This window comes from Apostichopus japonicus, chromosome 12, assembly GCF_037975245.1.
Source record: "Apostichopus japonicus isolate 1M-3 chromosome 12, ASM3797524v1, whole genome shotgun sequence".
Classification (NCBI taxonomy): domain Eukaryota; kingdom Metazoa; phylum Echinodermata; class Holothuroidea; order Aspidochirotida; family Stichopodidae; genus Apostichopus; species Apostichopus japonicus.
In genome coordinates this window covers 18568683-18595532 of record NC_092572.1, presented here as the reverse complement: position 1 = coordinate 18595532, position 26850 = coordinate 18568683, and the positions used below count along the sequence as shown (strand labels likewise).

At 37.8% G+C, this 26850-nt stretch overlaps 1 protein-coding gene across 1 annotated transcript; it reads left to right on the top strand.

The window, feature by feature from the left end:
* The first annotated feature begins 17363 nt into the window (after positions 1–17363).
* Positions 17364–26476, top strand: LOC139977149 (uncharacterized). Its single transcript, XM_071986302.1, has 8 exons — positions 17364–17631; positions 19265–19505; positions 21002–21066; positions 22378–22611; positions 23159–23278; positions 23470–23688; positions 23828–23959; positions 24947–26476. The coding sequence occupies exons 1-7, from the start codon at positions 17430–17432 to the stop codon at positions 23947–23949; spliced, it is 1203 nt and encodes a 400-aa protein (XP_071842403.1). The 5' UTR covers positions 17364–17429; the 3' UTR covers positions 23950–23959; positions 24947–26476.
* Positions 26477–26850: the final 374 nt, after the last annotated feature.

Sequence of the window (26850 nt, the reverse complement as noted above, 5' to 3'; positions counted from 1 at the left end):
AAGATCACAGGCTAGGGTAAAGAATGGAAGATCACAGGCTAGGGTACACAATGGAAGATCACAGACTAGGGTAAAGAATGGAATATCACAGGGTAGGGTAAAGGATGGACGACCAGAGGATAGGGTAAAGAATGGATGATCACAGGATAGGGTACATATCACAGGCTTAGGGTAAAAAATGGATGATCACAGGCTAGGGTAAAGAATGGAAGATCACAGGCTAGAGTAAAGAATGGAAGACCAGAGGATAGGGTAAAGAATGGATGATCACAGGATAGGGTACATAATGGAAGATCACAGACTAGGGTAAAAAATGGAAGATCACAGGCTAGGGTAAAGAATGGACGATCACAGGCTAGGTTAAAGATTGGAAGATCAGAGGATAGGGTACATAATGGAAGATCACCGACTAGGGTAAAAAATGGAAGATCACAGAGTAGGGTAAAGAATGGATGATCACAGGCTAGGGTAAAGAATGGATGATCACAGGCTAGGGTAAAGAATGGATGATCACAGGATAGGGTACATATCACAGGCTTAGGGTAAAAAATGGATGATCACAGGCTAGGGTAAAGAATGGAAGATCACAGGCTAGAGTAAAGAATGGAAGACCAGAGGATAGGGTAAAGAATGGATGATCACAGGATAGGGTACATAATGGAAGATCACAGACTAGGGTAAAAAATGGAAGATCACAGGCTAGGGTAAAGAATGGACGATCACAGGCTAGGTTAAAGATTGGAAGATCAGAGGATAGGGTACATAATGGAAGATCACCGACTAGGGTAAAAAATGGAAGATCACAGAGTAGGGTAAAGAATGGAAGATCACAGGCTAGGGTAAAGAATGGATGATCACAGGCTAGGGTCAAGAATGGATGATCACAGGCTAGGGTAAATAATGGAAGATCACAGAGTAGGGTAAAGAATGGAAGATCACAGGCTAGGGTAAAGAATGGATGATCACAGGCTAGGGCAAAAAATGGAAGATCACAGGCTAGATTCTAGACTAATGTTAACTGACCATGGAACTGCTTTACTCTGACAGCTCCAGTGTAAACTGACCATGTAGCTGCTATACTCTGATAGCCATAATGTATACTGACCACGGAGCTGCTATACTCTGGTAGTTCTAATGTATACTGACCATGGAGCTGCTGCTCTGGTAGCTCTAACGTATACTGACCATGGAGCTGCTGCTCTGGTAGCTCTAACGTATACTGACCATGGAGCTGCTACTCTGGTAGCTCTAATGTATACTGACCATGGAGCTGCTGCTCTGGTAGCTCTAACGTATACTGACCATGGAGCTGGTACTCTGGTAGCTCTAACGTATACTGACCATGGAGCTGCTATACTCAGACAGCTCTTATGTATACTGACCATGGAGCTGCTATACTCTGGTAGTTCTAATGTATACTGACCATGGAGCTGCTACTCTGGTATCTCTAATGTATACTGACCATGGAGCTGCTTCTCTGGTAGTTCTAATGTATACTGAGCATGGAGCTGCTACTCTGGTAGCTCTAACGTATACTGACCATGGAGCTGCTATACTCAGACAGCTCTTATGTATACTGACCATGGAGCTGCTATACTCTGGTAGTTCTAATGTATACTGACCATGGAGCTGTTACTCTGGTATCTCTAATGTATACTGACCATGGAGCTGCTATACTCTGGTAGCTCTAACGTATACTGACCATGGAGCTGCTATACTCTGGTAGTTCTAATGTATACTGACCATGGAGCTGCTACTCTGGTATCTCTAATGTATACTGACCATGGAGCTGGTACTCTGGTAGTTATAATGTATACTGACCATGGAGCTGCTTCTCTGGTAGCTCTTATGTATACTGACCATGGAGCTGCTATACTCAGACAGCTCTAATGTATACTGACCATGGAGCTGCTATACTCTGGTAGTTCTTAGGTATACTGACCATGGAGCTGCTACTCTGGTAGTTCTAATGTATACTGACCATGGAGCTGCTACTCTGGTAGCTCTAACGTATACTGACCATGGAGCTGCTATACTCAGACAGCTCTTATGTATACTGACCATGGAGCTGCTATACTCTGATAGCCATAATGTATACTGACCACGGAGCTGCTATACTCTGGTAGTTCTAATGTATACTGACCATGGAGCTGCTGCTCTGGTAGCTCTAACGTATACTGACCATGGAGCTGCTGCTCTGGTAGCTCTAACGTATACTGACCATGGAGCTGCTACTCTGGTAGCTCTAATGTATACTGACCATGGAGCTGCTGCTCTGGTAGCTCTAACGTATACTGACCATGGAGCTGGTACTCTGGTAGCTCTAACGTATACTGACCATGGAGCTGCTATACTCAGACAGCTCTTATGTATACTGACCATGGATATATATATATATATATATATATATATATATATATCTATATATATATATATCTATATATATATACATATATATATATATATATATATATATATGCAGCAGCACCCACGCAAAACCCATGCGTTTCCTCTGTTTAATTATCGTTTTGACAAATTTATTTCCCACCGTTCAGATAAGTATCTGAGTAGGCCTATTTATTTCGTTTTTGCTTTGAACAGCAGAGTCAAGCCCATGGCCAGGAATTCTGATTTGGAGGCGAACCGACATTTAAGGAGGGACTCCACAGGCAAAATACACATGTCTTGTAACTTGTGCATGATGGTGGCACAAATAGGGGGAAGTGGAGGGGGCAGAGCCTTTCTACCTCCCCCCCCCCGGCCCCGTCAAGCGTCTGATCGGAGTGGCATTAAAGTTATCATGGAGGTGATATTTCTCTGTTGGGCATCCTTCTCCCCCATATCCTCTACGGCACCCCCTCTCTCCACCCATCCGTCACCACGCTACCTGTTGCCAGTTACCTCATTGTTCGGTTAATTTTATCGGGTGGTTTGAACTTGCCTCAAAATCGACGGCTAAGAAGGAAACAATTCTGAAAGGAAGTTCACCTACACGAACAACAATAGAAGCAACAAAGCTCTCGTCACGTGGGTCCAGGGTCACTGCATATCGGGACAGTTTACTCTTTGTGAAAAGCAGCCAGCATCACCCACGCAAAACCCACGCGTTTACTCTCTTTAAATTACTGTGACTGAGTAAACAGGCCACTTCAGCTAGACGTAAATTAACAGTTGAAAGGTCATAGTAGAAAGTAGGCCTGTAACTCTCACGTGCACCCGGTATACTGTAATTAGGCATTTTATAATAATGTAGGCATTTATCATAACGTTGTATAACAAAGTTTACGTAGAGAGTGATATAGCAGCAATGGGCAAGGAAGAGTCATGCGCCACCCCTCCCCCACCCCCGTGCAGACTGATGTTTGCCCTTTGTATACGCCACCACGATGTGTACAGTGGCTTCACACATTTAATTTCACAAAAATGAAGATTATTCCTGATTTATTAGAATTATTTTTTGGGTGATATTTTTTCACACGTTTTGCCGTGTTTGTGAAAAATCTGATAATCGTCGACCTTCACTCTTTTTTTTCGTTTCATCTTTGATTGTTCAAACCATTTATATAGTTTCGTATGTTTTTATTTAGTTTTCCTTTGGCTAAGACTGTGTTTGGAAAACAATTGTGAAAGCCTAGCTTCACATTTTTATTCCACGCGTGGGTCTAAGTCTTTCAGTCCCCGTGGTTCAATTGGGTTCAGAATTGCTGGAACAAGTGAGCAGAAAGCTATGACATTGCGAGAGGCAGACAATTGGTGGGGGGGGGGGTGTGGGTATTCCCCAATGAAAATGTCAGCTTTGTTAGATGCAACTGTGATTTTTAATTTTCATAAATTCTCATTTTTCTCGAAAGATCGACCGCTCTCTCCCACTTTCGTCTTCCTTTACGGAAGACTAATTTAAAGTTTTACTTTTGTTTCGAATTTGATCCTCGAAATTTCGGCTTGGTTTTTAATCTTCTGATTTCATCCATTTTTCTCGAGATTTCGGCTTGAAACTATATTGTCACCACTCAGGTGTCAAATTTAGACCAATTGGTTATTTCAAATACTAACGCAAACGACTGCACTGTTTCAGTAAGTAGGGCAAGCACCCCAGTTATCTGTAGAAACTAGGTAACTTTATGGTTTAAAACCGTAACTCAAATGTTGTTATTACTGCTCTGTTATTTTTTTTTGCTGTATGTTTAACAACTCATATACAGTTCTGCCTGTTCTTTTACAACTCGCTTTAATTTTTCCTTTCTCTTCTTACTCTCACAAAATAAACAATATATATAAATAATATGCGCCCCTTTGATGAAGAACTGTCTATTGGATATCTTAAGCCTTTGTTAATTTTAATATTTTATTTTAATTATTTATTTTTAGTATGCATATGCTATTTTTAAAATGGCATCCCATATCTTTTTGTAGCACGGTTAGCAATTAACAATCTCAATCAATAAAAAAATCAATGTTGCAGCGCACCATAATAGTATTGGTAGCAAACTAACACATCATATATATTTAAGTGATATGGCCGGTGTGTATCGGTTTATAGCATAACGAGTGGTGGTTGTGCCCCCCCCCCTCCCCACTTTTTGGAGCTTCCTACCCCCTGGTTATGCACAGCCCAGATATAACTGTTAAACGGCTTAGACTCAGAGCCAGTCCCTATAACTGAAGTGATAACAGCAGTGGGAATCGGCTGCACCAAGACAGACTTTCGACATTTCATTTCGATCTCGAGCCCAGGATGTATCTCGATATTAATACACTACCGCCATTGGTATAGAAGACTATTTTGCTGTACTTCACATTCCCTTAAACGGTGACCTTATGCACACCAAAAGAAAAACTTTGGTCTGTTTTAAACAGTTCAAAATCACTTTATCATTCCGGTCCTATATCCATTCTAGTCCACTCTTGGATTCCTATATACCATATCTTAATTTTTGTGTGTGAAATGACCCTTTTTAATACCACCCAAGTTTTATCATATAAAGTGGCTGGACAACTAAGTCTAACCAGGGAGCTGCTACTCTAACTAGCAGCTCCCTGGTCTAACACAGAGATTGATAGATCAGTTCCTCTGGTTAGACACCGAACTAAAAGGAAAACAAGACTCTTTCGGGGAAGGGAGGGAGGGGGGGGGGTGAAATAACACGTTTCCCAAAAATTAAAAATTAGTCAATTAAAATGGTGTTGAATGACATCCAAGGATATTTTTTTGTTTATATGGTTTTCAAAGCTCACCAGTTATTATGTTGAATAAGGTCTTGGTGCATAGGCCTTATAGCCCCCCCCCCCAAAAAAAAAAAAAAAAAAATATATATCAAATGAACAACTTTGTCCTAATGCCTCTAGTAATTTTGTAAAATCTACAGACTTTTTTGAGGTGTAATTTTAATGTTGACCTAAAGAAGTTGTCGCCCTGTTGACCTGTTGAGGAGTATTCAATTGAATAGGTACTCCCAAGTTTAGTTTGCTTCAAAGCGTCGTGAAAATTCTTCTTAAAAAGCCTTTCAACTTCACTGATAGGTTCTTTTCTGATAAACACTTACATAAGCTCCATTTGGGCTAATTAAATATTGGCATACTAACCCTTTCTGACAGCTTGTGAACAATTTGTGAAAAGGTCTTTTATGAGAAACACGTCATAGGCTTTCGTTGTTTAAGTTTTGTTTCAGAAATGGTACATACGGATAATATTGTCAGATATTTACATTACAAATTCCTACAGGGCTTATAATGGGGTGATACTACTTCTAGAAGAGCAATAAAAGGTTTTAACAAAAAGGAAACAAAAGAGAGAAAAGAATGGTGTGTGTTGTGGTATGGGGTTTGAAGCCAGTGGAATGAGAGAAAGGGGTGGGGTGGGGTGGGGGGCGTCCGTGGAGACGGTTCAAACGTTTTTCAGAAGAGGACTTCGTTGCAACTGTGTCCTCTTAAACTGTGTAGAATAAAGCTTGTTCGGTTTTCCTTAAGTCAGTTTTCTTAAGTTTTGTTACGTGTTTCACCTCTATGGATTTCACCCTCCATTGGATAGCTGAATATTTTTTTTTACTCGTCAACAATGTAATAAAATGACTTACTAATGTCACAGTTCCGAAAACTTCCAATTGTTGATAGCCCTTAGGCTGACAAAGACAAATTGTTATTCTAATTTGGGAGTCGCGCCACTTTGTTAGGTTCGCCAAGAAAGTTTGGAAGGCGGCCAAAATTCATTCGGAATGGGAAAAAAAAATTGGCGATATTATGGAGAAAAAAAGGGGATAAAAACTACTACCAAAGTTGCAGACTATATTATAGCTTCATCTTGCAACTAAGAAGCCTCTATTACAAGCAAAGAGATACCCCTCCCCGTAGACACCTACCTTATAAGGCACAGAACATTCTCATCTGGAAGGGGCACTGGAAGGTGTTCTTTAGGGTGTAATGGAGGGTGCAATGAAAGGTGTACTTTAGGGTGTAATGGAGGGTGCAATGAAAGGTGTACTGTGTGGTGTAATGGAGGGTGCAATGAAAGGTGTACTGTGTGGTGTAATGGAGGGTGCAATGAAGGGTGTACTGGCAAGATGATGAAGGTTAAAGATGCAAGGGTTCTCCAAAGCGAAAACGTTTGATTACCAAGTGTCTACAACCACATCAAAATTAATTTATGCGCCTACTAAAATAACCTATTAATACCTCCTCATTTATTTGTTCTGTTGTACTATATACATACATACATACATACATACAGCGCATGAATTCACTGTGTATAGCGCTTGTCCTGCATTGTATATTCGTTATTAATAAAAAACAGCTTATATGATATTATTTTCTTCCCTAAGCGTGATGATATATATGAACCCCCCCCCCCCCCTCAAGATCCTGTTCGTGTAGGTATATTGGGCTGCAGGGCCATTATAACGTTATATATTAGGTGACCTTAAACTGATCGCATCAGTAACTCGTAAGCAATGTGGTTCAAATATCTATTGTCTGCGGTGCCATGAATTTCTAAGACCTATTCGCCTGCATGCAAGGCAAGAAATAGCTCAAAAGAAACTGTTGACTATTTTTTTTTGTGGAAACCCAAAGAAAAAAAAATTGGTCGGTCAATCAAATATCCTCAATTGTTGTATAAGGTTACCAATGAATTCATTGTTCCCAACTAGACGGTGAAACAAAGGAGTTGGTAAAACTATTTTCTAAGGTGTTTTTTCTTAGCTCACACGGGTCTGTTTTGAATACTGTGTACGTGCACCTGATTTTCAATTAATTTGAAAGTTGAACTAACAATTCGGTCGTTTCCAGACAATTGGGAGTTAGCAAGTGGGTGGAAAAGCTCGTTAAATAAAAACATAAAAGACAATTCTGTGGGTGGGTAAGTGAGTACGATAGAACGATATGATAAGATAAAGTTCGATATCTACCGGTATATAACTCGATCCTTTTGGAGAAATGGCGAGTACTGTGTTGGTTTCGCTACATATTTTGATAAAATAAACGGTTGTTGTAACAAGGATGGGGTAAAATCAGATAACTATTGGTCATTGGGTGGGATTGCATGGACCATCTAACAATGTAGAAAGCCTGGGGGTGTGGGATTGGGCGGGGGGAGGGAGGGGAAGAAGGTGGGTTGAGAGAAGAGGATGGATATAAATATAGGAAGAGGAGATGATGTGAATATTGGGGCAGTTGTCTATCTCAGAGGTCGTAAGAATTCGTGCCAAGGACTACAAAAGTAAAGGCAGACACGTGGGTTGTTACCTGAGTGCAATTGTTGGCCTTTGCCACATCCCTAGCAACGGTAGTGGAATCTGATTTATATATGTAAGTTTGCTTAAAAAAAACAGATACATTTTGTAAGTGGTGATCTGTTCCTAATATTTTACCTCTCCCCCATTTTTGGGGGGTGGGGGCGAGGAGGGGAAGGGGAAAGGGGAGGGGAGCCCAAGAACCCAGTTTTGGTATCTTCCCCAAAAGTTTTATTGCTTGAGGAAGATGATAAATTTCGTAAATGGTTGATTGAATGTCTTCTCGCATTGCATGGGTGATGGAGGTTTCATTTTACAATTCACTTCAGGCTAACTTTCAATTTTTCATGGTAGTAAATGGCAAATAGCTGCACGAGAGACAAAGGCATGAAAACAACAACACATAAAAATACGTTTTAAATTCACATATAGTTTGAACTAAAATGACTGTTTTCCTTATTTTATAGCTCTCAAGTGAATTATTCTGTGTGACTGAGATAGCTTTCCGCTCCATGATTATAATGATGGTACTGGGACATTAAAAGGGTGGGTTCGGTGGTTGGGTGGGTTTGTGCAGGATGGACATGTTTATGATGGCATAATTTATGACTCATATTTAAGGTGCGGTGGCTTTGTTCTATGTGAACCATTCGTAGTCACTTTATACGTACGTACATTACGGTAACATCCGGGAATATTCGGGGAATTTATCGAAACTCAACAACAGTTGGTTTAGAGACAATTGCAGTGTAACCTATAGTCTATATATATATATATATATAGATATATGATGGATATATGATGAGACATTATTATACTATAATACGCATAACAGTGCTTCGTAAAATATCAAGTTTCATAGAGTAATATTGTAATGAAAAAAAAAAGAGTTTGTCGATAAGTACGACTTTTGAACAGTACTAAATTATATGATATATCAGATTTTAGTTCAACAAAAATAACCTTTGTTTTGACATTCAGAAACGTCTCACGACCCCCCTGGGATGGACTCATGCACCCCCTGAGGGTTCATACACCCCAGTTAGGGAACCCCTGGTCTATTCGATATCATGCTAGTGTCCGTGCAGCCATTATGACGTCTACGGTTTGATTTTGCCTCTACTTGGTTTTATGTTATCATTTTTTTCCTGAGTAATAACTTTCATCTTACTTAGGCAGCAATGAAGTGTGTCCATGAAAATCTTAATGATGTCATTACTTTGACTGGAATAATTTTTTTTTTTTTAAACAATTTAAGCCAAAAATAAAAAAGTCGGAATGACGTTGTAACTTGCAAATAACTGAATTTTAGGATAATATTTAACAGAATCAAACTGCCTGCAATTTCAGAAAGCAGCACGCAAACATGTAGCTGGATATGACCATGCAGGTTAATACAGAAAACTAAGTGACTGCACCTTTCCTCGTTGTTTGTGTTCCCCCGATGAGTGGTGTAGATCATACAAGCATAGGCCTATATATATATATATATATATATATATATATACATGGTGACCTTTTCGTTTAACGAAGCCTTTCATAACACTGAATGGTATCGACATTGGGAAGGTGTGAGCAAGAAAGGAATGCCACTACTTACTGCGACCTATTGTTGTCTATACAATGTCTATACTCTGCAGAAAACAATACTGAAATAACTTATCGGTTCATTGAATTCGAGGACGGCTGGTTGTTCTTCTTTGTACCACCTTTGGTCTATAAAGTTACTCAACTAGTGAGCAATCACTGTTAATTATCGATATTTTCGACTGCCTCACAAATGGATTCTGTACCTAATATGGAGATACAAAACCCCAACCATCATTATTAGTCGATTTGGTAGATATCACTGTCATGAACAACTTTCCCAAAACAGCTAAATAAAATCGTATTTCCATTGAGAGATATCACAGATTTAATATCACATCATACACAAGGCAGACGACTTGATTAAGTTTAAGAATCGAGCCAATTTGCTTATGTTTTAATTCTGTTATTATCATTTACTTGCAGAGTTATTTTTTCTGTTATGGGGATGGGTTTTTGTAAATACCTCACGTAAATGGGAGTGTTAGCTCAGTGGTTAACGCCGGTTCCTTTCAATCATAAGGTCCCGAGCTCGAGTCACTCCAAGATTAATGTATGTCGTCCAGTTACAGAGTTGTTGACAATTGACAATTCATAAGTATGGACGTTAAATATAATTCTAAGAGACTGACTTCAGTCAGTTTACGGCTTTGATAAGCCAATGAAACTTCTTCACGAGTTCCTGCTTGCAGGAGGATCTAATATACATACAATACAAACAATACATACAAATGATCGAAAATGTTTACTTGTCTAAATTATGGCATAGTCTGTCAGTGTCAACCTGTTAACAGTCTACCTTGAAAACTTTTGACAGAGAAACAAAGAAAAAACAATGGTGGCACTTATGAAATCACAGATTTACAAAATGACGGCCTCAGACCGAGCAGGATTTTTCTTAGCTGTTGGGGTGGGTGGGGGATGTCTGTTATATAAGCTAAAGATGCATGCATGGGTTTGTGTCCCCCTTTCAACTTTTTTTTTTTAGGCTTATAGGAATAATGTAGTACGTAAAGGGATTTCAAAGTTGGCTTGATGCTTGCTGTCCGTTTTTTTTTAAATAGATATCATTATGTTTTGTTATACTTCGTGTATATATATATATATATATATATAGGCCTATGCTTGTATGATCTACACCACTCATCGGGAGAACACAAACAACGAGGAAAGGTGCAGTCACTTAGTTTTCTGTATTAACCTGCATGGTCATATCCAGCTACATGTTTGCGTGCTGTTTTCTGAAATCGCAGGCAGTTTGATTCTGTTAAATATTATCCTAAAATTCAGTTATTTGCAAGTTACAACGTCATTCCGACTTTTTTATTTTTGGCTTAAATTGTTTTAAAAAAAAAAAAGATTCCAGTCAAAGTAATGACATCATTAAGATTTTCATGGACACACTTCATTGCTGCCTAAGTAAGATGAAAGTTATTACTCAGGAAAAAAATGATAACATAAAACCAAGTAGAGGCAAAATCAAACCGTAGACGTCATAATGGCTGCACGGACGCTAGCATGATATCGAATAGACCAGGGGTTCCCTAACTGGGGTGTATGAACCCTCAGGGGGTGCATGAGTCCATCCCAGGGGGTCGTGAGACGTTTCTGAATGTCAAAACAAAGGTTATTTTTGTTGAACTAAAATCTGATATATCATATAATTTAGTAATGTTCAAAAGTCGTACTTATCGACAAACTCTTTTTTTTTCATTACAATATTACCCTATGAAACTTGATAATTTACGAAGCACTGTTATGCGTATTATAGTTTAATAATGTCTCAGATCGTGTCTCGAAAAGTTGGTGGTTCGTGGAGAACTCTGGCATCCACAAGGGGTTCGTGGGGGGGGAGGGGGAAAAAGTTAGGGAACCCCTGGAATAGACTATTCACCCATGCACAACATGTACGTGGCTCTGTGAGCCTGACCATGCTATGCCGTTGGCAACAGTATCGCAGTATATAAACAGACCTATCATCACAATAGTACACACTTTGTCAGACAAACGGTAAACACCCCATGCACCTACGCACCTACATTGTATTATTTGTCATGTATTGTTCACCCATGTGATGTAAAGAGAATTACTAACCGTGAAGATTAAACATGTCGCTCCTTGCATATTTGGCTAAATTCGCTGTATTTTGTCGCCACAAACCTAGTTAGAATATTCTTTTTCATAACTCCCCGTCATGTTTGGCCACACCTATGCCTAACCATTTTTTTTATACTTGTCATAGCCTGTGGGTATGCAGGTACACAATGGGAATATGAGACTATGCTAGACTTTTGCCACAAGTACAATAGCAGACATGAGTAAAAACTCACTTTATGAGTAACGGAACAATGCTTTAAGCGCGAGTATTCGTCTAGGCCTATATAATCCTAAGTACAGATTTCGAAGAAAAACCATTGCACCGAGTACCAATATGAGTAAACAAAGCCATGCATGCATGGGGAAGGGTAACCGGTGCTATGTGTAGGAGTAAGGAATCAGACAATCTATCAATCGATCAATCAATCAATCAATCAGAAACATTTATACAGCGCCAATATCAGCAAATATTGTTCAAATGTGATATATAAAGTATAAACATTAATCTGTATACGCCACACTTTAAAACTGGGCGATTAGTTAAGCTACAGTCACACTGTATATGGTAATGAAACGTATGCAAATTCAACAACAATCGTGCAATAATATCAACGTATGAGTGTATCATTGTATAATATCAATGACTCATAAAAAAGGCATGACAGTAGGACAACCATGAAATCATTTTCTAGAAGGAAAAATCATTGGAGAAGAATATGCGTTTGTAAATATGCTTCCTGGGAATGGATGTTACACGAAATAAATGAGAAGTTTTGCGTTGCTACAAAACAAAAAATAGAACGACAAAAAAATAAGACAAATTAGCAAGTCTTCCATCTGTAAAAGCTGTTAATCATGTTTTTGTTGTGATTGCTGCTATTTTATCCTCCGAATATGTTGCCTGTTGTATTCGGCCAATACATTGCGTTCATAGTCATCTTTACAGATCGAGAGATCGCATCAACCTAACTTCCTCTCCAACGGAGGGCGGTTACGGGAAAGAGCAGGCAACAGCTACAACAAAAAATGATTATTGCAGAGGTAAAAGATTACGAACTTAATGGAGTTCAATCTTGATTGTAGCCGTATTTCCTCGACACAAAGTGGGTAAGATTTGGCAATTATGGTAGCCTAACTGTACTTAATAAATCTATGAGAGTTGCCTAGCCTATACGAATTTCAACCGTTCATAAAGCTCATGATAGGACGGGAACTGAGAGTGTTTTTCAAGTTACATCCTAAACGAAATCGGCAATGTTGTATACAACACTCAGGCCCATACACAATTGTGAGTGTAAGTAGTTGGGATGTTATCGATTGGTGTCCTGAATAGGTCTTGTTAAGTCCGTGACCTTTCTGTGATGAGCTTCAAAATATGTTTTGTTTGCTAATAACAACATGAGGTGGCTGGAAGATACTTTTCCTGACCTTGAAAATGTCATCACTGTCCCACCCTCTCCATACGGGCCTGACACCTGTTTCTTGACTTTCATTACCACTTTATGGTTAACTTTTTTACACTTCCTTATTTTTCTCACTCAACCGTCGAGTCAAGGTTTTCTCTCTCAAAAATGTGGAGGGGCCATGCCCCCACCCCCTGCCCCCTACACCCTGTTTTGATGGCCATGCGTGAAGCAAATATTCATTTTTATAGACAAATGGCATTTGAACCCAGGCAATTCCAGTGATAAAGTTTCGTTGTTTCTAATTATGACATTTTCTTATTGGACCAAAAGGTTCAAATTAGAACAGATATATAAATAAGGCTTCAGGCTCTGCATCCCCATAAAAAATGGCACGGTGCCTTTTCCTAACAATAGCAATGCTTTTCAAGAAAGGGCAGCGATACTTGTATGCTATCAACAATGTCAGCCACTATCTCCCTACCCAACAAACACCTCGCCAAAGTACGGCTTAAAGGTGTGCTGTATTGGCCCTACATATTATGTCAGATTTTCAATTTGGTCAAAATTCTGAAAGTATGTGTATTACTATCCTGGAGGAAATTAACCTCACTGGGACATTCAATCATCTAGTGTCATCATTTAGAATGTCTGAGCACAATTTGAAGGGTTATTACCCCAGGAAAATACTTTTAACAATTAAAGTGGCCAGAATTGAAGGCCTATACAGACTACCTTTAAACTTGTAAATGTTTAATTTGTCCAGACAGAGTGACTTTAACTAATCTTAACCTTCACTGCATGCTGTGGACAACCTGTACACTTTGAACAGCTTGAGAATTTACCTGTTTCCATAATCCAGTTAGAGGAATGATATGGCTTGTTCGTAGGTCTACAGACAATTGCGCTTTGACCTCCTGTTGAACATACCTTGTTACATCAACGTTGATAGTTTCTAGACATAATCTGCTTCCAAGCGATCATTACTGATGCTGACGTTACGAGCAATCTGATTGGCTGAAAATTCCGTAATTGCAAACCTGTTTGGCCAAAAAAAAATCGCACCGGGGCCTGGTTACCAGTACCCCTCCACTGAAAATACATAGGTAATAAACATATGATATCATGGCATATAATACCATACTATACCATACCACACCATATCACATCACACCATACCACACCACACCACACCACACCATACCATACCATACCATACAACACCATACCATAACATACACCATACCACGCCACCATACCACACCACACCACACAATACCATACCATACCATATCATATCACATCAAAACCTATCGTATCGTACCGTATTATATTATATCATAGGTTTTGTTGGACTTAAACACAAGGTCTTTGTGAGAATGTATATTTGTTTAACTCCCACACTCGTCACGGCTCACTACATTTCACTCAGACCAGACAGTCGATATCGATACCATGGTGTCTAATTTAGAAGTAACAACGATTTTGCACGGTTTCTCATTTGGTGTAAACTTTGCTGAATCAACAGTTATACAAGCAATTGCTTTCAAATTTAAGGGTTACTGGTTCCTGGTACAATTGTACAAAATGAAGGTCATTGTTACTCATTTCTTAGCCTTGGATAGGGATAAGTGATATATATATATATATGTATATATATATATATATATATATATATATATAATTAAAATCGTAATGAGAAGGAAAATCCAGAACAGTGCAAAAACGGGATTCGAACTCGGGCCTCCCGCTTTGTACGTGGACACCCTAACAACTAGGCCATGGACGCTGATTGTATGTCCAGAGGTTCGAAACCGGTAAGGAAGGTCGTAATTTCACTGTAGGCGTTTTGACACCTGTATCGAACAATGCTAGTTCTGTTTTTTGAGGCATGTTTTATATATATATATATATATATATATATATATATATATATATATATATATATATATATACACATACATATGTACATTGGGTGTCCATTATTATTGTATCCAAAATGTGTCATTGTAGCCTTGATGGAAGCATTAACACAAACTGGCCGGTTACGTCAAAAGGTCCGGTTCTGAAAATAAACGTACAATTACCAGATTCCGAAAGTTCATAGCAAAATGTCAGTTTAGAGGAAAATATGACATATATATGTTGCTTTTTTTCCATTCTTTTCATCAGAATTGCGCAATTTACAACTGTTAGGCCTATATAGGTTGGCTTGCATTCAAAATTCAATTTGAAAAAAAAAAATTAGAGGTGAGTAAAGGCAGTTGAATTGATCTCTTTCAAACTGAAAACTGGAGGAGCACGTGACTGTTATAGCAACTATTTTTTTTAAGCGTGGATAGGTCTGTTCACACTAAAAGTCTACCCAAAGCAAAGATTGTCAGAATCAAGCTGATGCACAGTAGAAATATAGTTTAGACATTAATATCAAATTGTTTAATAAATAGTTTTTGTCCTTGTCATTGTCTTAACAAATAATGATATTCTATATGGTGTATTTTCTTTTTAATTTTCAGGTTATGCTTAACTCCAACAGGACGATATATTTACTTCAGTTTTGATGTCATTTGTCCAATCGAGTACCACTTCTTTCTCTGAAGCTTTCCGGGTTTTTTCTTCTTGCTTTCTAATTATAACATGTAAATACATACTCAACTTGGAAGTCTCTTAGGATGATACTAAGATCATATCAGCTTTCAACATATCACACTTACTCGTTTTAAGTAGTTTGTATTAAACATGGGAGTGATATCTCTAAGATTAAAGCTTATATCCGAGAGAATGTGTAAAAAACTCTTTTATCTCTCTTACAACGTTTTTATTCATGTCAGATTTCTGAATATATAATGACTCTTTAATGACTCTTTAAACATGTTAACAATTTCAGCCTTTTAAATGTGGATGTTATAGTAATAATTCTCCTTCTGACTGACTGAGCTGATGATGAAGCACTTTCTACTGGTTATATTCTTATCCTGGCTGATATTCGAACATCTACTGTCAGAGTCTTATAGATTGCCTACGGCCGTGGTCACTTCCAACATATCATATTCCCGCTTGTGTACGTGCAAAAACGGCAATGACCCGAATCCTATCGTCTACTGTTGTGTCTATGTACATTTGTGTACAGACCTGCTTAGCTGCTTGCGTCAGTCCAGTAGTAGTTCGATTGTTTAAAAGTTAACACTCAGAATAACAATTTTGGAGTTGCAAACTGCGGTTAACATCGGCAAATATGTACCACTAAGCTAGAAAACGTTTTTTTTTCGCGTAGCTTCACAAGGCATGTGGTAGCTATGAGATCATGGGAATTAGTTACAGTAGAATATACAGTCAATGATTACTATAAGAGTTGAGAGCTTCTAGGGAGCACGTCACATGACCTTCCACGGTTGGTACGCTTTGTTGCGCGTCTCCTCATTGCTGTAGTCGGTCCTGGTTAATGTATAAGCCGATGTGAGAAAAGGGTTTATGGAAGTATTATAGGCCATTGCTGATTTTCACCTCTTTATAGATAAAAACCAAAAAAAAAAAAAAAACTGTCATAAGTTAATTGGTGGTTACATCTCTATGTTCCGACGTCTCTATGTTCCGAAGTCTCTATGTACCGACAATACGAAATAATTTTTGATCGACATTTTTTCGGACCCAGTTTTTGTCGAACCCAACTCTTTTTGCAACCAACATTTTTTTGGACCAACAATTTTTCGGATCCAATTTTTTCGGACCAAAATTGTTTTGGACTATGTTTAGTGACCAACATTTCTAAATCCTAACCCATTTTATTCGAAAATTGATTTGACCGACAACGACTTTGGTCCAAAAATTGTATGGGTCACAAGCAATTTTCGGTCACAGGCACTTTTTGGGTCATAACAAACTTTGGCCCCTTTCTTTTTTCGTGAAAAAAATGAGTCCCCCAAAAAAATTAGGTCCGAAAAAAGTGGGTCCAAAATATTTTGGTTAAAAGAAAGTTGGGTCCGAAAAAATTGGGTCCGAAAAAGGTTGGTAAAAAAAAATTATCAGTCCAAAAATTGTTTCGTATTGTGGGAACATAGAGACGTCGGAACATAGAGACGCCGGAACATAGGGATGTCCCCAAATTGGTAAGTACCGTGATAGTGTAGAAGCCATCAGTTGCCATACGGTGGTCAGGTCATGTGGCCAGTAAAATGAAAATTTTATTTAACATGAGTCAGAAGTAACTAAATTCGTTTCAGAAATAGAAAGGTTAAGGTGGCGATTGCTGACAAATACTATGCTCAACACTCTTCTCATAAATCATTCTTAAGGTGTAATGATGAACCGTGTAAAGTGACTAAACTAATTTAGCAATTAAAAGATGGTATGACTATAGTATCTATTACTTTCGCTATATTCCAAAAACCTGCTTAATCGTGCTTAAATAAGCGCGTTGGTGTGGGGCTCTTTACGATCTAAACCACCCGTGACTGAAACATCGACTCTTATGATACGTCTTGAGACCTACTCGTCAGTTAGGGGCGTCATGGTTCGGTAGTTAAGCTGATATAAATTGTGATCACGAAGTGTTAGGATCACATCAGCGGTTATACCTCTTCAGACGTACATCGTAGGTATAATTCTATCGTATGCTACCATGGACTTACGCCTATTTGTGTTGTTGGTCATTACTGTGGCTACCTGGAGCCAAGTGTTGGGGCAGCCTGCATTTGATACATCGTCATGTGCAGCTGGAACCGCTCTTTCAGGCGTCGGTACGGTCGTTCCCCCGAACACGCCACGTCCTTACATCGTTGCAGCATCACCGTCAAATTACTCTCCCGGAGATGAACCACAAGGTAAGAATTTAATAATCATATTTGTTTTTAGATATCAGCATTTGCTTGTCCCATTCTACTTCGTTCTTTTTTGGATACAAAACTGATTGAGATATCAATAATAATAATAATAAAATAATAGACGGATCCTCTATGAAAGTAATAAATATAGATTCTCAAGGAGTAAAAAAAAAACAGAATAGTTATTATATCTTTTCTATAGGACTATAGACGTTTGATAAAGCGTGCATCCATAGAATTATAACTCCATATCCTACGGTAGTGAACACCATTTTAGGGAACAGAGTAAAATAGAGTAAGGATGTACAAGGAAACAACTCCATTGGGTTTGTGACAATTACTATCGGGTCACTGGTTCTAGGTCACAGCTTCCACAAATACCGCCTTTCTCCTTGTTCTTTCTCATTTTAATTATCATGCACAAAATAAATACAATTTAATGAAAAACGCGAAAGTGGCTTGGAAATTGTGTGGATAGAATCAGATTCAAGCCAGTGACCTCTGGATTACAAGCCGTGATCTCAACCAACTGAGCTGACTAGTCTTGGTTATTGGCATCCCTTTTCAGCAATTTGTTTTTGATGGGGTGTCATATACCTTGCACATACCATGTAACCAGGGATCACTCCCTATTCAGTAGCGTAACTCATATGGACTCGGACCGTGCTAAGCCGGGGCCCAGACAAAAAGCCCCCCCCCCCGCTATACTGATGCACAGAATAGGGTACCTCTTTGGATAGGTACGTTTTACTGGGTAAGAAAAAGGCATGCAACACTGAATGTTGTTTCTCACTCATACAACTAGTAAGATGTATCCAGAAGCCAAATTCCTCAATCCTCATTCTATGGGATATTGTTACAAATAATTTTAATATTTTAATATGTTGATAGTATTGTTCTGTCATTTCTCTTGATGTATTTTAGCATTAAAACATATTTGTCAGCTGGAAACAACATGTAAATGCTAAATAGCCATTCAAATGTTCTAAACCAAGGCCCCTGCATTGATCCTGCATAAATTCTTAGACCTTGGACCCATGGGCGTCCACAGGGAGGGACAAGGGGGAGGGGCACTTGCCCCTCCCCCCCCCCCGGAAAATCAAAAATTGAAAACAAAGGTAAATATTTGCCATTTCAATGATGTCATCCAACCAACAGTTTTCTAGTTATGTTCTTGCATACGGCCCCATAATGCATTCCTGAAATTATTGAAACTCAAAATCTTATGACATGAGATCTCAAAATAACCGATGTGTAAATGCAACTTGAAACGCCCGGGAAGTGTCTTTTCCGACGATCTAGTAGTAGCTTTTGGCCCCCAAAATTTCATGGTTATTTCATGGAGATCATAGTTAGATCGCATAAATGATGAAATCGTTTTAATATTAACATTACAGTTTGTGTGAGAAATTCAATATGAAAGGAAATCACTTTTTGATTAACTACAAATGAAGTATATGTAATACAATCTGTTCAATGTTATGGCACTTGAAAGTCATATTACTATTACATGTTAGATACATATTGCTCGCTTTTTGTTTCCTTAGAAGAGGGAAGTGATCAAATATCATCGCAAGCATTATAATCGTGAAGAAAATCATTTAAGTTAATAAATATTCTTCTTCGTTTTCAGTGTTTCTGGTTACTCAAGTTGGTTCGAGTCAGATCACATCTATATTTCTTCAGGCTAGAAGAGTTGATAACGGCGCCGCCGTGGGATCATTCACTATTAATAACAATGCAGGATTTGAATTCCTAGCTTGTGGTGACAGCGGAATGGCTACCGTCATAACTTCGGGCCGGAACCCAATCACTTTGCCATTTATAACAACGTGGATCTCCCCGAGTGTCAGTTATGGAGCTGTGGAACTTGTGTGAGTTGTAACCCAGCCGATTCACACAGAAATAACAGTAACTACTGTGCATCGTAAACCGTCGTATCGTGCTGATAAATTTGTAAAACTGAGGTTATATGTAATCTCAACAAATTCCAACAACTAGATTTCACGGAATTACACATATCCTCAGATCTTACTGTAATCATAATAACCCATGCAACTGATTAAAGCACGATCCGGTTTTTACCTTGGTACAAAACTTTCAGATTTACAGTGTAAATGTGTTCTCTGTGATTATTGGGTGTGAAGCCGATAACGGCAAATACACTACAATGCGCTGTGTTGCGATGAGTGCAGTGTCAAAATACCAAATATAATATATCTATAAGGGTACTACCCTATACTATAGTCTCATGACATTTATGTCTTCATTTAACAGAATTTATATTGCGCCTTATCCAATATAAAGTCGCTCTAAGGCGCTTTACAATAAAACATACAAACCAAGAAAATAAACAATAAATGAATGTTAAAGAAACAAATCTAAAAGGGTTAAAAGGTCATAAAATAGTAGAAACTAAGGCAAAATAAGGCAAAATAAGTGCAAAATTCAAATTCATTGTTTATAAAAGAGCAGCGTTGTGCAGCCACATAGAATATTATCTATAAATACACTTCACAAATGGCTGAATGAGTCTAGTTTCAAAGTTAAGTGTATGGTCCCAAATAATACCGTAAAAGAAACATACCATATATTCTGGTACTTACACTATCACAAGTGAATGAATTCTCAAAGGGAGTTGTACGGTAACAATTTATATTACTATCGTAATAACTATGCACGCCATTTACTAGTTCAGTTAACCAGCATATATTCCATATCAGTGTAGAACAAACGTATACCTATATTTTGCATTCTAAATACTAGTCATATTCAGTATTCAGTCACCCTATACGAATTTAAAGAGTTCAATAAAGCCCTAAACCGTTTTGTGCGGTACCATGCTTATTAGGCCTTTGCATACTGCTTTTTGCACCTAATGAATACAATGAGTATGGCTCCAAATTATGTTGAATAGTAACATAGCATATATTTAAAACATTAACGGTGTTGTGCGGTATCGTACCACATACTACATACTAAATACACCCAAGTAATTGAAATGAATGGATTTAACCTCAAAGTTCCAACAGTGTGGCTGTTCGGTTAGCTCAGGTGTAATGGCGGGCCACCTGTATCATAGATCAAGGGGAATCGACATATGCAAATTTAAATCGTGATATGTCAATTTAAATCGATACCTATCAGTTTCTAAGTGACTTTTTACAGTTTAAATCGACATTTATCAATTGAAAAACGACATATACCAATTTAAAATTCCACGCCATATCGGTCATGGTAGAACAATGTCGCTGCAAAATATGTGAGCCACTTACAATTGGTATCACTGTGTTAAAACATATCAGTATACAGGTGTAAACTATATTTCCTGATTTTTGCTTGATAATAGCTTTATTTTTTTGTTTTCCAGGGCCACCGTAGTTGACACGGCTTTCAACATTCATGAGAATTTGATTTCCGTTAATCCGATAACTGGTAAGATATTAATAAACATTAGACGTATAACCATTCAGGAGCGGGTTTCAACATTCTTCAAACGATGGGTTACTCCTAATCGGCCGGTGCGCTCATTAATGTCTATATCTTACATAAATCTGTCTACATCTAGCTGTATCTATATCTGTCACAATTTAGTTGAAGGTCGAATGTACGAATATATTCATTATCAACATATATGTTAAGATTAAGAGGTGAACTTCAGATATAAGTTTATAATGTTGATACGTCACAGTGCAACAAAATAGACAAATGTGATTGCGAGTGACGTTTCTGTAGGGATTCCGGTGTTGAAGATATTCAATTTCAAAGTATCATAAACGTATGGATGCCCCCCTTTGAAGCAATTTTGGTTACTTCAGCTCCTCAGTGGAGGCCTATTATACTTACCGTGAATTCATTGTTATATTAAGTAGTTCTAATTCTAACTGAACCAACTTAAAATGTTCTTACAACTTCATATAAATCTAACACCATTTGTTGTTGAAAAGTTTGTGAAACATCCCAATTTGTTGTACGTGGCTATATAAAGTGTAGTTATAATCTTTTGAGCCTTGGAGCTGTCTCTCAGAATGTAACCGTATATTGTATGTGCTACACTATAGCTATCCCAACTACTTTGATATACAGAGTTGTTCAAAGGATAATTGCTAAAAAGCTAACCAAGGTAAAGGAAAGGACAATCTTGTACTGATAACTGGTTTTATTTTCACAGTGTTTAACATACAATTAAAAAAAAAAAATTGTGTCTTCTGCTTGAAATGAGGTGTGATTTCAGATAATCTTCTTCTCTCTGAATCGTTTCTGGTTTGATAGGATGGTCACCCATTGAAGATAGATTGATATGAATTGTTCCTCTAGTGAATCTGGAATGATGACATCAGCTCATTTGTTCAAGTTTATTTTAAAATATGTAGAAAAGCTAAACGCTTCTATTCGTGCAAAGATATAACTCAAACCAAGCATATCAAGAGATAAATCCCTTTAATGATAAATATCTACGATACCAAGTTTTTTTACCTAGACAAAGTCGTTTGTTTAATCGTGTTTGAGAACGAGATCCAATATAATTTTGTTTAGATCTCATGGATTGAAGTTGTTCTTCAATATCAGTGTATGCATAACAGAGGGTAAATATTGATAGATGGGCTCAATATTTCTTTGTCTGTACATGTCTGTTAAAATCTCTGGCCCGTAGTCTTTCCTTCGTCTTGCTATCGAAATTTGACCTGGGATCTTATCAACTTCGATAATGTAATCCTTTAATTCTTCTGATTGTTCTTATCGCAGCCAACGTACCTCTTGTACCTCTTACGATAACTCCTTGCCCTGCGCAACCCACGATAACCAACCAACAAGTGACCTATCCTACACCTACATGCCAGCGAGGAAATACTCTAATCGGAGATGCTGTCTGCAATCTACCATCAGGATCGACCAACTTCGTTGTTGGGAGTAACACTGTTAATTGCGAATGTGCGGACGCTGGAGATACAGCGTCGTGCAGTTTTACTTTTGAATTGAGTAAGTTAAAATTGATCACCGTTTGAAATGAGAAAAAAGGATAGAAAAAAGAGAATGGATAACATTGCAAAGTTACCCTAACACAATGATTATGCAGCAAACGTTTGGTCTACTACACAATATCTCCCACGAGGAATAAGTCGCAATGGATTCCCCACCCCTTAAATTCGATTCTTAGAATACAAGGAAACTTAGCTGGACATGAACTTTATGTTAAATTTACAACAAAAAAATGATCTACGTCGGCAAACTCCGAAAACTGTTTATATTTTGTCGACGTCTTCACTATTTTTCGCAATCTGCTGAAATTTGTTTTGACTCACTATTTCGTAGGGCCCCCATAATTTGCACCCTAACATACCGATTTTGTTAACATGTGCAGTGTTCACATAATGTTTCGTTAGTATGTATTTGTTTTCCCGCTTCTTTTATGCGATCTGACATACCTTTGTTTATGAGAAACAGTCATTTATATATTTTTCACCGTTATGTTTTTTTGTTACACTTTAACATTACGTTTTCTTACAATGTTGCAATGTTCCTTCAGCTGCAGGGAACCCATGTAATCCTAATCCTTGTCAAAACGGTGGATCATGTAATTTTTTGGGCGGCGGAGCGTTCTTTTGCAGTTGTATCAATTCATTCACCGGAACCACCTGCGAACAAGGTATTCGATAGTTTTATTATTATTATTATTATTATTATTATTATTATTATTATTATTATTATTATTATTATTATTATTATTATTATTATCATCATTATTATTATTATTATTATTATTATTATTATTATTATTATTATTATTATTATTATTTTTATTATTATTATTATTTTTATTTTTATTATTATTATGAGGTGGATCGGGTCTTACGGCTCAGCCTTGCCCACCAGTCACCAATAACTTTGGCAATAGTTATTTCTGGAATCCACCTAACTGTCTGCGTAACGGAAACGTCGTGGGTGTGGCGACCTGTACACCCCAACCTGGGGGTTCCTTCTTTGGTGCAAACAATCCAGTCTCGTGCGTCTGTGTTAACGGCGGACAACAGGATATTTGTTCCTTCAATATTAATGGTGAGAAAATTCTTCCGTTTTTGGGGTCAGCATTTTAAGTACATTCAAAGGAAAATAAAGAAATACTGAAGAACACGATATCCAGAGATATCAATGACTGTGAACTAAATTTATATATATTTTTTTTTTCATACTTCAGCTTCGCCTACACAGGGTCCCTGTATGCTCAACCCATGTGTAGGAGGCGCGGAATGCCGGGATGCGGGAGCAACCGAGGCTGGATATACCTGTCATAGCACCGTAGGTGTACCCTGCCAGTAACGACTACGAGGTACATACCAATCGGTAGTAATAGCATATATGTTTTGGTCTCATTTGTGATAGAAAATTTAGTCACTCATGTTCATACTTTTAAATTACTCTCATCAGGGGCGACAGAAGATGGGTTCATTTTGCGAAGGTTGTAGGGGTTGGTGGGGTTGGATGGGGATCCTCATAAATCTCGAGGAGTAGTTGGACATGTGAATTTGTATTGATGGGGGAAAAATTAGATCAAATTATGTTTAACATTTGTAGGACAAATTCCAATACAGCTGACAAGTCTTACATGTGTTACAGTGTTATAACACACTTCAGTTTATATTGATTAACGGTTGTCTCTTATTCGCTGTAAAAACTGATCAAGCCATTTATATTGGATGCACAGTAGTATCTGCTGACAGGTCTAACATGTGTTACGGTGTTATAACACACATTAGTCCATACTGATTAACGGCTGTGCCCATTATTATTGCATCTAAAAAGTGTCATTGTAGCCTTGACAGAAGTATTAACACAAACTGGCCGGTGACGTCAAACGTCCGATTTTATCTTGAAAATAAACATCAAATTACCAGATACCAAAAATTCATAGAAAATTGTATAAAGGGAAATATGATACATACATGTTCCTTTTTTTTTCATTCTTTGTATCAGAATTGCGCATTTTACAACTGTTAGGCCTATATAGGTTTGCTTGTATTCAAAATTCAATTTGAAAAAAAAATCGAAATTGATTGATTGATTGCTGAATTGATGTGTTTCAAAATGGAAACACGTGGAGCACGTGACTCTCATAGCAACTAATTTTAATTAAGCGTGTATTGGTTTGTTCACACTAAAAGTCTACCCAAAGCAAAGATTGTCAGAATCAAGCTTCTTGCACAGTAGAAATATTTCAGCAATCAATATCAAATTGTTTAATTAATAATTTTAGTCCTTGTCATTGTCTTAACAAATAATGATATTCTATATGGTGTATTTTCTTTTTAATTTTCAGGTTATGCTTAACTCCAACAGGACGATACATTTACCTCAGTTTGATGTCATTTGTCCAATCGAGTACCATTTCTTTCTCTGAAGCTTTCTGGGTTTTTTTCTTCTTGCTTTCTAATTAAAACATGTAAATAAATACTCAACTTGGAAGTCTCTTAGGATGACATAACAGCTTTCAACATGTCAAACCTACTCGTTAAAGTAGTTTGTATTAAACATGGGATTGGTATCTCTAAGATGAAAGATTAAATCCGAAAGAACGTCTATAAAATTTCTTGCTTTCATCTCTTACAACGTGTTTATTAATGTTAGATTTTCTGGACAGAATTTTATTTAAAAAAAGCATATAGTGACTCTTAAACCATGTTAACAATTTCAGGCTTTTAAGTGATGAGTTACCGCTCAAGTTTGGTCTTAATAATTTCATAGTCCAGCAAAATGTGGGTGTTATAGTAATAATTTTCCTTCTGACTGACTGAGCTAAAGATGGAAGCACTTTCATCTGTTTGTAAGTATAAACATTCACAATAATCCTTTGTTTTTATCAATTCTTACATGTCAATTCAAACAGGTCGTTTGCACCCATTTAGGATAACTTGGGAAAGACCAATTTAACAAATAAAGTTAATAGCGGAGTTCCGTACAACTCGTATGTTTCTATATGAACCATTGTGTTCAATCTAAGGACTGATCTGATCGGCTGTCTATCATCGCATATATCTAGTTCAACCAATTCTACTTGCTGAGCACCAGCTGTCATGGCGCAGCAATTAAAAGTTAATCGATGACCACCTCATACTGTTATAAGTGGCTATATATGACCATCGTGGAGGGTATAGGGGAAACGCAATGACTATTTCTGACCGCTGCCCAAATCACAGATCACCGTCATTTATGTAACATTAACAAGAATAGACAAGAGGCATGTCAAGCCTATTCAATGGATATGAAATCAGCATGAATGAGTATCAAACACTGCCTCAAAATGGATATAGTGATCTAATCAAACTGGTGCTACCTAACGGAATTAGCGGGGAATTGGTGTCGTAAACTTGTTGTAAAACAGCCAGGTCTCATTTTTGTATAGGGAGTGAAACGTATTCATTACTCTGAATCTTTCATACTAAACACCGTACTGTGGGACGTGACTTTTTGCTTTGTTGTATAAGTAAGGCTGATTGGATACGAAATTGTATATTATTTTGCAACTAGATCACTTAAAGTGTTTGCAGACATTCGATGCGCTTAATGTCAAGCACATTCTATGCATGCCTAGGCAAATGTTGACCCTTGGAAATGGATTTGAAGAGAGAATGCGCACCCCTCTCGTTGCTTACGGTCCTGCTAGGTTAAAGGTTAGGTGGTATTAACAAGATTCTGCCAGACTGATTAACAATCGAGAAGAGTAACAAATTGCTTGCGTGCAAGTTATTTGCAACTTTGAAGAACACATCCAATGATAGTTTTTATGTAACTTTATCGGTGTAATGGGCCTCACTAATTCATTAACATTAAAATACAAGCCAAACTTAGAGTTGTTTGTCGTTCTTTGTTTTCTTTTTGTATTCTTGTGTCGCGGCAACCGTATTTAGAGTCTATTTAGAATATTTAGAGAACTAGATAAATTTGCAACAACAAACAAAATAATAATAATGATGATGATGATGATGATGATGATGATGATGATGATGATGATGATGATGATGATGATGATGATGACGATGACGATGACGATGACGATGACGATGACGATGACGATGACGATGACGATGACGATGACGATGACGATGACGATGACGATGACGACGACGACGACGACGACGACGACGACGACGACGATGACGATGACGATGACGATGACGATGATGATGATTGTCCCTGTAGCATTTTATATCACGTAGATATGAT

Excerpts from the sequence above, each read along its gene's own strand:
- LOC139977149 (XM_071986302.1), top strand. The coding sequence starts at position 17,430 with ATGGACTTACGCCTATTTGTGTTGTTGGTCATTACTGTGGCTACCTGG. Across the intron at positions 19,506-21,001 it reads TATGGAGCTGTGGAACTTGT|GGCCACCGTAGTTGACACGG; the intron begins GTGAGTTGTAAC and ends TTTGTTTTCCAG. Across the intron at positions 23,279-23,469 it reads CGGAACCACCTGCGAACAAG|GTGGATCGGGTCTTACGGCT; the intron begins GTATTCGATAGT and ends TATTATTATGAG.